Source organism: Prenolepis imparis, unplaced genomic scaffold (assembly GCF_030444845.1).
Source record: "Prenolepis imparis isolate NDT839.2.m4 unplaced genomic scaffold, iyPreImpa1.0 SCAF_1, whole genome shotgun sequence".
NCBI lineage: Eukaryota > Metazoa > Arthropoda > Insecta > Hymenoptera > Formicidae > Prenolepis > Prenolepis imparis.
This window is the reverse complement of record NW_028141159.1, coordinates 27,273,091-27,286,051: the sequence shown is the minus strand read 5'-3', so window position 1 is coordinate 27,286,051 and position 12,961 is coordinate 27,273,091. Positions and strand designations below refer to the sequence as shown.

Sequence of the window (12,961 nt, the reverse complement as noted above, 5' to 3'; positions counted from 1 at the left end):
CATTTTACCGTTAATGTAACTGCTTTCAATTATGCACTTTGTACAACTGGAATAACCATTATGTTCTTTTATTTGCAACACAAATGCTTTCGCTGGTGCATCGCATATAATAGAATGTAATGTACGTGGTATATTTCTGTTATTAATAGTAATTCCATCTTCGTGTTATATCTTTACTTCACCCACAAATTTTGCAAGAAATTCATTTGAATCTGATGGTTTATGTGTTCCATAATAAATATCAATAATAAAAATTAAAATATATTTATGTACACACATGTGCGCACATACGCACACATGCACACATAATTAATTCCAATTTTTCCAATCTTAACACTTACCAATTTTTGGCGATTTATTTTACCTTTAATTAACAATTTTTCAAAATTCTGTAAATCTTCATTATTTTCAATGGGAAAATTATTCATTTTATCTTGTTCCACTGTTTCGCCTTCTGTTCCTTGAGAGGAAGATATTTGAAGGTTTTGTAAAATATTATCTAATCTGTTATTCATAACATTTCCTAGTTCTTGCAATGAACGTAGTTGATATCCTACGTCTACGAGTTTTCTAATTATGTAACGTTGAAAATCAGAATTTGCTAAAATTACATAATAGTATATTAGTACATCGTAAAATAAAATAAATACACACGTTATATATTTATAAATGATAGTTTCATACTTACTTAAACCAGTATTACTTGCATTACGTTTAGCGCAAGGTTCGTCATGTAGATCATCAGATAAATTATCTTTATTACACGTATCTATAATTAAAAAATATATCAATATATATTTTTAAAAAAGCAATCCAATGTAAACACGAACTATCAGTAATATAACATCATCAATGCTATAATTTCTCGTGTAATACAATGTAACTAATAGCTAACATGCACATAATATGCATTATTACATTTATATTGTTGAATACGAAAATATAACATTGGTGTATAGTATTATTGTTAGTTGATGTTTATTTGATTTTTTAATTATAAATAATCTAAATTACCAGAAATGAAATCACTATCATTCCTTTTTCTTATTTCGCATACATTAGTCTCTGTAGACATTTTCCTTACAAAGTAATTACAGCTTCTTTTCTGAATGAACCAATCAATAATAATAATTAGTTATACACTTTTACATGTATTATATAAATATATGTACAATTTGTTTCATACTTACTTATACACTGTTTCTTGGATTTTTCATCACATTTCTTTGATTTGTAAAATGTGTTACTTTTTATTTGCGGAACTTTGGGGTAATGAGATAACTGTATATTTTCTTGATCACTATTATTTTCATCACTGCTTGAGATAATCTTTTTTGCTCTTGCTTTTCGAGATTTCTTGAAATCTTCTAGATCGTCGTTTTCTGAATTAATGTCCGACAAAATTTCAGCTTTTTTTAATTTTAATAATCCTTTGTCATATGTACCTAAATGGAAAATGTAATTGATGCTTAATAAGTATAACAAAAACAAGAAACTTATAACAAATGTTCAATGTATACAACCCAGACAGCACAAAGTTGTCTAAAAGATGACTAAAAGATGACATATTTTTTACAAAGTCTTTCAGTGAGAGCTTATAGTCAAAGAAAAGATGTCTAATATGTCCGACTAAAAGTCATCTTACAGCCTTAACTTATAAGATATCTAAAAGACATCTAATTTTAGACATCTTATAGTCGTCTTTTAAAAGACATCTAATTGTATACATCTTATAGTCGTCTTTTAAAACTATATCTTGGATATGTTTTCGTTAACTTTATTTTATAAAAAAAATTATTTTAATTAAAAATTGGAAGATGAATTTTTTTATATAAAACAACAATTTAAAAAGAAACATGTTTATTATATTTTCTATTACATAACATTATTATTCTTTATTATATAACAAATTTTTAATTTTTTAAAATTATCTTTTATATTTTGATATACATTTTTATTATTGCAAAATAAAATAGCTTAATAAAATAAAATATAAGGTATGGCATAATAGATGAGTAATACAATAAAAGATTAAATATTAGGATTATATGGACGCAGTTATGAAATATGTAACCAACTACCAATTTTTTTTATTTCGAGATTTCTATTGCAAATTGTGCCTGATACATTCAGGCACAATTTGTAATAAAAATCTTGAAATCGAAAAAATTTATGATCGGTTTCGTATAGCATAACTGCGTCCATATAAGATAATAGTAAGGATAATATAAGATTAAAAATTAGGATATTAAGATGGGAAAGATTAAAATATTAGGATATTAAATATAAAATGTGAAATAATCATGTTTCGTGTCCCAGTTTTAAGTGATAACGAAATCTGTCTCCAGCTCTTCTTAACCATGCCGAAAATGTACTACTTAATTCACTATATGTCGAGGAATTATGTATATTTAAAATTGTTCCTGAAAAAAGTTTAAAATTATAAAAATTATGTATTTAAATTTAAAAAATTTAATATATTTAATATATATATATTTAATTAAAATAATATAAAAATATATTTAATTAAAATAATTTAAAAATTACCAATAATAATATCAGAAAATATTGTGTTCTTTATCCCTTCGGTTTGACGTTGACCATCCCAAGTTAATCCTTTGGCGAGTTTATTTGTGAGAGTTATTACTAAACTATTGATTAAATGTTTTTCTGCATTTTGCCCACCAATAGTTCGAATTTTTTTTTGCTGTAGGAATATAAAATACATTATTTTCAATATTAATTTATTTCGTAAAATAATTTATAACTTACAAATTGTTTTCGGAGTTCATCATTATTTTGTAATTCATTACAAAAACGCTTAAAATTGTCTATATCATCCAATGGAAAATCTGGCAATAAATCAAATGACATATTTGGCGCTGTCAAGTTTTGGTCATCGTTTAATAAGGCTAAAATGTTATCTAATTTCCGATTCAAAGTACATATCTTCGATTTTAAGTAATCCACTGTAGAAGTTTTTTCTATAAAAAAATTAGAATTATTAATTATTAGATTAGAAAGATAAATTCACAAAATTTGTTACTGTATACATATATACATATACCTTTGCTTGAAGTTATATTTTCTTTAATAACAGTTTCAATTTTTTGCCGTTTTTTAACTTTTTCCAGTTCTAATTCAGAATTATTTCTTACTATTTCAAGAAAAGAAAAGTATTAGTTGTTTTATAAAAATAATAAAAATATCAGATCATTTAGGAAACATATGGAAATGACATACAAACAAGATTTCTTTTCATTTTACGTTTAGGAGAGTTTTCTTCACTTTTTTTCCTTATTTTTAAATTGTATCCAGGATTATAATCAACTAAAAAAATATGTTAAAGACATAACAAAAATCTAAAATTAAAATTAAGATATTATTACATACTATTTTATTGTAGGAAATAATTTTTTTCTTTCTGCACTTGATGATTTTGGAGATATTTCCGTTTGTTTGTCTGTAATATATAAAAAAATATCAATTTTAATTAATATATTTTAAAATATTAAATTTTAGTTTTAAATATAAATTATATACATATTATTAATAGCAATTAATTATTAAGCTCGCAAAATTTCTTCATTTTCTGAGAAATAATCACCGTAATCCAATGGTTGCGAATCTAAATTAGTATTTGATAAGGATAAAGAATTGTTGTTTTCATTTACATCTGAAAAAAATACATGATACATAAAAAACTTTTATCATAAATATATATTATTAGTATAATAAAAAGTGTGTATATAAAAAATTTTTAAAATCGATTTTTTCTTTTAATTATTGTTGTACTTGAAATTATTATATTATTTCAAATTGATTTATTTTTATTTAAATTTTACTAATGGTGTTGTGATTATTTCATTATTTTTTTTTACTAATTTTATAACTGACAAAAGAAATTTTAAATATTTTTTAGCAATTTTTGTATTGAAAGTGCAAACAATATAAAATTAATTTAAAAAATTGTTTTATAATAAAATATAATAATGCTTTTTACATTGTATAAAAATATAGAATAATAAAGAATGTAAAAAATGTAATCTTATATCTTTTCATTTTAAATAAAAGATGTAGAATACTTTTATGAGATTTTTTCTGTAAGTATAATACATATAATTTAAAAGCCAATTAATTTACAATATTTAAAAAATTATAGTAATTTTTATTAAACATATGTTTTAAAAATTTACCAGATTCCGATTCTGTATTCTCATCAAAATTTTTCTCATGGGTTTTGTAACTCGAATAAGGATGTGAAATGCTTCTTTTAGATATTTTTTCTGTAAATATGAACATTAAATTATAGATATCCAGATAGCAATACAAATGCATTCTGAACTCATATTGTACTCATATTTCTTACAAACATGATGACAAAAATAGACACAGATGCAGGCTCATATGCTACTCAAAACGCAGACATGTTGTGATATCTTTAAAATTTTGCAAAAGGATGACATCATGAGTACATAAATAATGTTCAAATTAATATTGCATATTATATGTTATATGAAGTTTAGAAAATTACAACATTGTATGTTTGTATTTATTGCAGTGCTATGAGTTCACGAAAATAATATAATATTTTTGACACATATTAGCTATTCAAATTAGGATTATTTATAAAATTCAACAAATATCATTGATAAAAAATTATATTTATTACATATATATTTGGTTATTACAAAATAGTTATCACATATATATGTATATTTTATATACATATTAGTTTTATTGTTACAAACGTAAAAATTTTAATTCTTACAAATTATCGCATATTCTTTTTTCAAAGAAATAATAATTTTAACAAATTGCACATTTTTTTATAAAATATAAAATAAATCATATTCATATACAATAATATATATATTATATAGGATTTAACTTATTGCTCCACATCTTTTGGAATCTATTACGGTTCTTGGATGAATTTACTCACGAGGTGAAAATTACAAAAGTGAGAGATTCACTAGATTATCTACGATTTCATTTGTCGAAATCTAATGAATCTCCTCACTTTTGTAATTTTCACCTTGTGAACAAACTCATCCAAGAACCGTAATAGAGGCTCTTATCGCCTAAAAATATCTTTGGGATATATCTTATTCCTAACATCTTGTGAATACGCATATGCTATGTGGGGCACATTCTTTTTTATAGAAAAATAATATATTATTTATATATATAATATATATATATATATATATATATATATATATTATACACACACAGAATGTGCACAAAAAACGTTGCGGAAAAAAAGAAATTGCATTTCTATAAAAAAAAAACTGTTCTGAGATAGTCCGCACCGTTAAGGCTCCTGGTTTCTCACCGACCATGTTGGAATTGTGACGTCAGAGAAAACACGCTAAAAATTCTTAGATGCCATTTCGAAATAAAAAGATATTCCGGTTTCAATGAAACTGCACTTCAGATGGCTTTAGCACACTCTTTATACCTCGAAAACTATCTTTTTCTCTCTTTATAATCAAACAGCTGTAAAATGACTGTAAAATATGAAGCCCAGTGCGTCTGGTCTTTGCATGCGCAGTCATTCCATATGACAAAGTCTGATATATCACGATTATTTTACAGTTGTTGATTGACTGTCAAGGGAAAGAATAATTTTCGAGGTATTTTAAAAGTGTGCTAAAACCATCTGAAATATAGTGTTTCATCGAAATATCCTTTCATTTAAAAATGGCATCTAAGAATTTTCGTGTGCTTTCTCTCCTCTGACGTCACAATCTAACATAGTCGCGAGGACCCAGAAGTCTTAATAAAAACTTAGATAGAAATTAAAATTTAAAAGGGATAACATTTTTAATAAATGTGCATATCTTGAATACTCTCATTACATCAATCATGGGACGCATCAGGATCTTCCGTTTCAGGAATATCATCAGTATTGAACTAAACGTTGAAAATAGTATCCTCAGAAGACATTTCTTCCTCATTTTCTTCTGAAAGTGCCGCTGTACTTTTATTTTTCAAATACTGTCGTTGCTTTGCCGCACGAAAAACTTTCATTATTTCTAATTTAAATTTCGCTCTAGTTTCGGGCCCTTTAAAATTTGGACACGTTTTAGCTGCATCTATAAAATACAAATATTTATACATTATTGATATTTCAAGAATCAAAGTATTTACATTTTAATATATGTAGCGCATATCACACATATAGCTTTCGAAAAACAACAAATACGTACAAAAATACACTTTTGCCATCTGTGTATTATAAAATGACAACGATTCTTTTGTTCGACCCCAGTAAGTAAATTTACATGTTAGCTCATCTGTCATTGTTTCTTTTTGGAAATGACTGAGAGCTTCTCTTAACTTTATGCCACCAACAAATTTAAGATATGTTAGCTGTAACAAATTTTCATAAAATTTTTAAATTATAATTATATACGGGTGGCTTATTTTAATTTATCGATTCAGATATCTTTTCTTCTATGCTTTTTATAAAAAAATGTTCTGACAAAAAAGTAGTAGAGTTCAAGAGGAACATTATATCACGATCTTGAATTATTTTTGAGTGGCGTTTCTCAAAGTCACACAAAATTTACTTGATTTTTTAAAAATGAAACTACTCAAAATGTTTTATGTAAATAAATTTCTTGTAATATTCTGCATAAAAAGTTATAAGTTATAAGGATAAAATAGCCATATAAATAAATAAATTATTATCTAATTATTATATATCTAGTAAAACCATATCGTCAGCATACGCAAGCGACCAAATCCTATCATTACCTAAAGCTACCCCTCCTATTCCCTACAAGATATCCCTTTTGATTTTTTTTATTTTGTAATTTTTTATATACCAAAATGTCAGATTGAGAGATAAAATATCTTGTAAACTACGTTCAATTTTTGGTTATTTTATCTTTATAATTTTTTATGCAGAATACAAGGAATCAATTTATATAAAATTATTATATATATTAGGGTAATTTTATTTTAAAAAAGTTAACTTTAAAATGACCTTGAAAGACGCCATACGAGGCCAATTGAGGATCAATAGATAATTCTCCTTGCAATCTTACAACTTTTGTTAAAAAGTTTCTTGTAAAAAGCATAGGAAAAAGATATTTGAGTGGATAAATTAAAATAAGTCACCTCCCTCGTATATATTTTTTGCAAAGAATATTAATATCATATAGACCAAGCATATATCTTTGTACAGCACCATGCAAAGCTATATGTTGACAGTTTACTGTGAAAGCTATATTTTTGAAAGCTTTTTAAAAATTGTTTTAGTTGTATCTTATATATTTCATCAATATGTCAATTCTAAGATAGCATTTAATTATATAGTATTGGCTGCGTTCAGCAGAGAAAGTTGCTTTACAATTATTGTATAGCAACTTTCTCTGCTGAACGCAACCAATTATCTAATAGGACAATTGATTGCTAATAGAGTGACATCTTTCTGCTCTAAAATAAATGACTAGTCTTAAAGAACAACTATCTTTCTTAATTTTATAAACTATTAATTTCAGCTTTATTTATTTGAATGCTTGATCCATTATGATATTTATTATAATATATGTCGTTGGATTAAAAGCATATTATAAATACCAATTCTTGCAGACGATCTGTATCAGTTTCTAGTTCCTTAAATTCTTCTACCGTTTTCAATGGAAAGCCATCTGGTCTTTTATATAAATTGTTTTGCATCGATGATATATACTGCCCTTTTAAAGTTTTTATGTCAGATAACATTTTAGAATTTTGTTCCATCAGTTGCCTGTAACGTAGAAAATATATAATTGTACGTACATGTAATAAAATAAAAATAATACATAATACATGATTACTATAAACTTTTCACAGACATAAGATTTTTTATTGGTATAATACCATAAATAAATTTCAATAACATTTTATTTAAAAGCATGTTTGACATAAGAATTTTGAATAAACTTATAGTCAACATTTTCAAATTATAATAAATATTTATAAATTGAAAGAAATATAAGAAACTAATATTATTAGCATACCTCAAAAGTTTAAGAATTTCGCGTAGGTTCGTGACATCTTTCTCCAATCCATTGATACTTTCAGATGGCTTAACCGTTTTATTATTTTGACTTGATAATTTAGAGTTGTTAGTATTACAAGACATACTCGAATCTCCTCCACTATATTTTTTTGATAATGAATGACTTGTATCATGTTCGATTGATCGCTTTAAGTTCTTATCATTAAATGACATATTTGAACCTGGTCTACTACAATTTTTTGATGATGAATCAGTTTTATCATATTCGACTGATTGCTTTAAATTCTGATCATTACATGACATATTTGAATCTGATCCACTATAATTTTTTGATGATGAATCAGTTTTATCATATTCGATTGATCGCTGTGAATTCTGATCGTTAAATGATGTATTTGAATCTACTTCAGTTAGATTTCTTGTCAATGCATGAGTGGCATCATATTTAATCGATTGTTTTGAATAATGATTATTGTGTAACAGATTAGTATCATTCATGCTAATACTACGAGGTAAAACGTTACTTGCGTGGGGTGTTTTTGATGTAATACGTTTTGATGTATGCACTTTGTTTGATGAAGTGATATCTCTTAAGATATTTGGTTGTGATGCACATGACTGAAGATCGTTCAACTCATCATGCATATTTATAGATTTGCGTTTTAAAATCCTTTTTTTAGTTTTCAATTTTTCATCAGATGAAGTTGTAAGCAATTTGTTGGGTTTTATTATATGTCTTCCTTTTGAAGTCACTTTCAATTCTTTTATTTTACTGTTATGCTTCTTTATATGATTGTTTTCATTACCTTTAACGTTGGACATTATACTAAACAGGAAAAAGAGAAATACAATTATTTTTCATATTACTTTATCTAACATTAATATTTTTATAAATAAAATTTTATAAAAATGTTAATGTTAGATAAATAATAATGAACAATATTAATCTAGTAATTTTTATATTTAATTATAGATAATTATGAATACATTATATACATTATATATACATTTGTTCAAATCTCAACAAAACAGTATTATATCTACTCGTATATCTTTGATATATCTGGAAACATTGTAGTTATTACCCATATATTTTGAATAATATTTTCTTCTTCATCAATAATTCTAGACCATTTTGGAATTCTAAAACATTTAGTATAAACATCCGATAAAGCAATAATAAATCGTTCAGATAAATTATAACATTCAAACACTCCCATTAATTTTGATTCAATTACATAATTATAGAAATTGTTAATTTCCTTAAATTTTTTCACAATAAAATAATAATTTGTTGAGATTTGAACAATATTTTCTATAATACATATAATACCATTTTTTAAAATACAACAGTTGTCACGTTTATTACAACCATATGTAATATAACCAACTTTTAATAATTTAAATTGAGTACACGTGCAAGGAATACTACGTAAAAGAGGACCATTTTTATGAGTACAGGATGCATGTATTATATCATGAGAATTATTCGATTTTAAGGACACATCACATAAGTTTAACTCGTGCAATCTTCGTATAAATTGTTGCAATGGAAGATGAGGTTTTCGTACAAAATTCCGAAATTCTGGCATATAATTTTCAAAATCAAATGCGGAAAATGAATCTAATTTTCCTAAAAGTTTAACATCGTTAGCAAGATGAAGTAAACCGTGCAAATTATATGACAAAAATTCAATTCCGTATAAATTTTCGCTAAGAATTACAAATTTTCGCAATGCTTGTTCTGAAAATAAGATATCTTCGTCAGATGAAATATCAGACATAAGAATGCGAATAGCACAGGATAACAATAAAAAATGTATATAAACATTTTGTGTCACCACGTCACGTAATACAGAAGGTCCTGTGTATATTAAAAATGTACGAAATTCAGTAGCTTTAAAAGTTTTATATTCTACAATATCTCTACATCGACGAGAAAATTCACGTGGACAATAAACGCTGCAAGAAAGCAATCTTGCTGAAAGTATGTTTATTTGTCTACCAGATAATTTTGATACAGCATACTTCCCTTCAAGCCATGCGATAATTAATTTTTTAGTCACCCCAAGCAAAACTAAATGCATTTATTCGAAAGGAACATGTGAGACTAATCCCATTGGAAGTACAGATAATGGACTTTCACCATTATGATGTTCTGTATCTATACACATTTTATATTCAAAATCAGTTCGTAATGGTGAATCAAATACATTAAATACCATTCTATTAGATGCTCTAAACCCTTCAACTTTGCATTTAGAACACGGATTTGAAGACATGTGACCTTTATGATTTAAAATAAATGCTCTTGCTGGTGCATCTGCAATAAAAGATCTAATACGTAAAGGAATTTTTTTATCATTAATAGATACTCCACCATTTTGTATCACTTGTACAATGTCACTAACAAATCGTTTCATAAATTTATGAGAATCGCATGGTTTTGATTTCCCTAAATAAACTCCAGCTATAATAGGTTTATTATTTATTATATTTGTTATTCTATATTGTATTGGCCAAAATTGATCCATTCAATGTTGCACTATCTGTGCTTATATCTATAACTATTTCAGTAGGTAATTGATTTATAGGTATGCATACTAATTTCTATTGAATAGTTTTTTCGAAACCGATATGAACGTATTTACCTGAACCTAATGAAACAATATTGTAATTTGATTTTTGTGGTGTTTGCAAAAAAGTTCTAATTGAACGTGTATAACGTAAATACGAAAAACACCCTGCTTAAAATGATAGATAGAAATTGATAGAAAATGCTGGCTTTCCTTTCCAATGGTGATTTTGAATCCCTTATTTCGTAATGCACTTACGAAATTTGACATACGTAGTTTATATGGTACATTATCATATATATTCCTCGTTTCCTTGTATATTTTTTATTTTTTTATGTTATATAATAATGTATAAAAATAGTTTAAAACTTTTATATATGTGATACTATATGTGTATATATGTGATACTATATGTTACTTTATTTATGAGTGTATGTGACTCTATGTTAATTTACATACGTATGTATGTAACTCTATTTACTTTATACATGCTTTATGTACATGCATGTATGTAACTCTATGTTACTTTATATACGTGTGTATGTAACTCTATGTTATTTTATATACGTGTGTATGTGACTCTATGTTACTTTATTTATGAGTGTATGTGACTCTATGTTAATTTACATACGTATGTATGTAACTCTATTTTACTTTATACATACTTTATGTACATGCATATATGTGACTCTATGTAACTTTATATACGTGTGTATGTGACTCTATATTATTTTATATACGTGTGTATATAACTCTATGTTATTTTATATATATGTGTATGTGATTCTATGTTATTTTATATATGTGTATATGTGACTATATTATTTTATATACGTTTGTATGTGACTTTGTTACTTCATACATGTGTTGTTACTTTATATATATGTGTTTTGTGTGTATGTGTTGTACATATTATATATTATACAGGGTGTCCGGTGACTCGCGAATCACCTCTCGTAGACAGGTAGAGTGGGTCAAACCGAGTAGAAAAGTCCTGTACCATTTTGCGAAATTCGCAATAGTTAATGATAAATTAATTGTTAAAGATCGGCCAACTAGTGTGCGCGGCGAGAAGAGACAGCCCATTGTTACGCCGTTGCTGGGGGAGGGAGGGATGGAGGAGGGGCGAAGCGGTAGCAGGGATGTTCAACAAAAGACAACGGGTGTGTAAATGTACGTATGAGCTGGAGCTTTGCGTCGAATTACTTCTCTCATTCTCTTCCTCTCTCTTGTAAAGAAAAATTTTGACAAACTATTTTCTACGATTTTAAAATCATTGTAGTTGCGTCGACATCATATTTAGCAATGTGCATCATTAAAAAAATACGTAAATTTACTATAATAATAAGTGTAAAATTACACGAAAAATAATGAAAACGTATAACATTTCCATTATTTCTCGCGTAATTCGACATTTATTGTTAATCTTATTTTACATAATTATTTACAGTGCATCTCGTCGAAATTCAGCATGCATAGAAAGAAGAAATTGATGCAAATCACTCGATAGTACTCGGATATGTTCTGTTGAGATTTTACATTAATAATAATTAATAATAATTCAATGACATTCTTTCTCTCTCTCTTTCTCTCTCTCTCTCTCTCTCTCTCTCTCTCTCTCTTTGCGGCATAGAAAAAATTTGTTATCTTTTCCACACCACCTTGCGGTAGATAACATGGCGCATTTTTTTTAAAGTGGTATCCCCCGTAGGTCTAATCCACTCTCAAATTTTAATTTAAAAGTTGTTCAAAATGACCTCCTGCTTCGTGCGAACACAATTCGGCTCTTTGAATGATATGTCGCGTAGCCCGATACGCCATTTCCGGTGTGATGGTATTAAAAGCAGCGAGAATTGCCTCTCGCATCTCTGCTTGTGTGCCATCACGCCTGTGCTCGACTAAATCTTTAATGTGACCCCACACGAAATAGTCGAGCACATTGAGGTCTGGCGATCGCGCTGGCCAAATAATTGGACCACCTCGACCGACCCATCTTTCGTGATAGTGCGCATTTAAAAAATCGCGCACTTGACGCGAAAAATGCGCAGGTGCCCCATCATGTTGGAAAATGAGACCTGCTCTTACATCGAGAGGAATATCCTCGAGTAGAACAGGTAACTCATTTTCCAAGAAATGTTTATAAATTTCGCCATTTAGTCGCGGCGGAAAAAATAAGGGCCGATCTGAAAATCATGGAAAGAAAATTATCTATTAAAGCTGCGAAAGAAAATTCCTTAATTAATAAAAAAATTTATTACTTACAATTCGGTTCGCAATTATTCCTGCTCATACGTTTATTGTCCAGCGATTCTGGAACGTACATTGCCGAACAACGTGCGGGTTTTCTTCAGCCCAGTATAAAAAATTT

The 12,961-nt window shown here is 27.1% G+C and overlaps 2 protein-coding genes across 2 annotated transcripts in view; one reads left to right on the top strand and one right to left on the bottom strand.

The window, feature by feature from the left end:
* The window catches only part of LOC145938979 (uncharacterized), an 86,515-nt gene that overhangs the window by 54,931 nt on the left and 18,623 nt on the right, over positions 1-12,961 (top strand). The gene's annotated exons all lie outside the window — the stretch shown is intronic.
* Positions 5,920-12,916, bottom strand: LOC145939001 (uncharacterized). Its single transcript, XM_083042995.1, has 7 exons — positions 12,856-12,916; positions 12,410-12,776; positions 8,382-8,843; positions 8,016-8,126; positions 7,594-7,762; positions 6,216-6,378; positions 5,920-6,101 (listed from the first exon to the last, which is right to left on the bottom strand). Exons 1-7 carry the CDS (start codon positions 12,914-12,916, stop codon positions 5,920-5,922), a joined length of 1,515 nt encoding a protein of 504 aa, XP_082899121.1.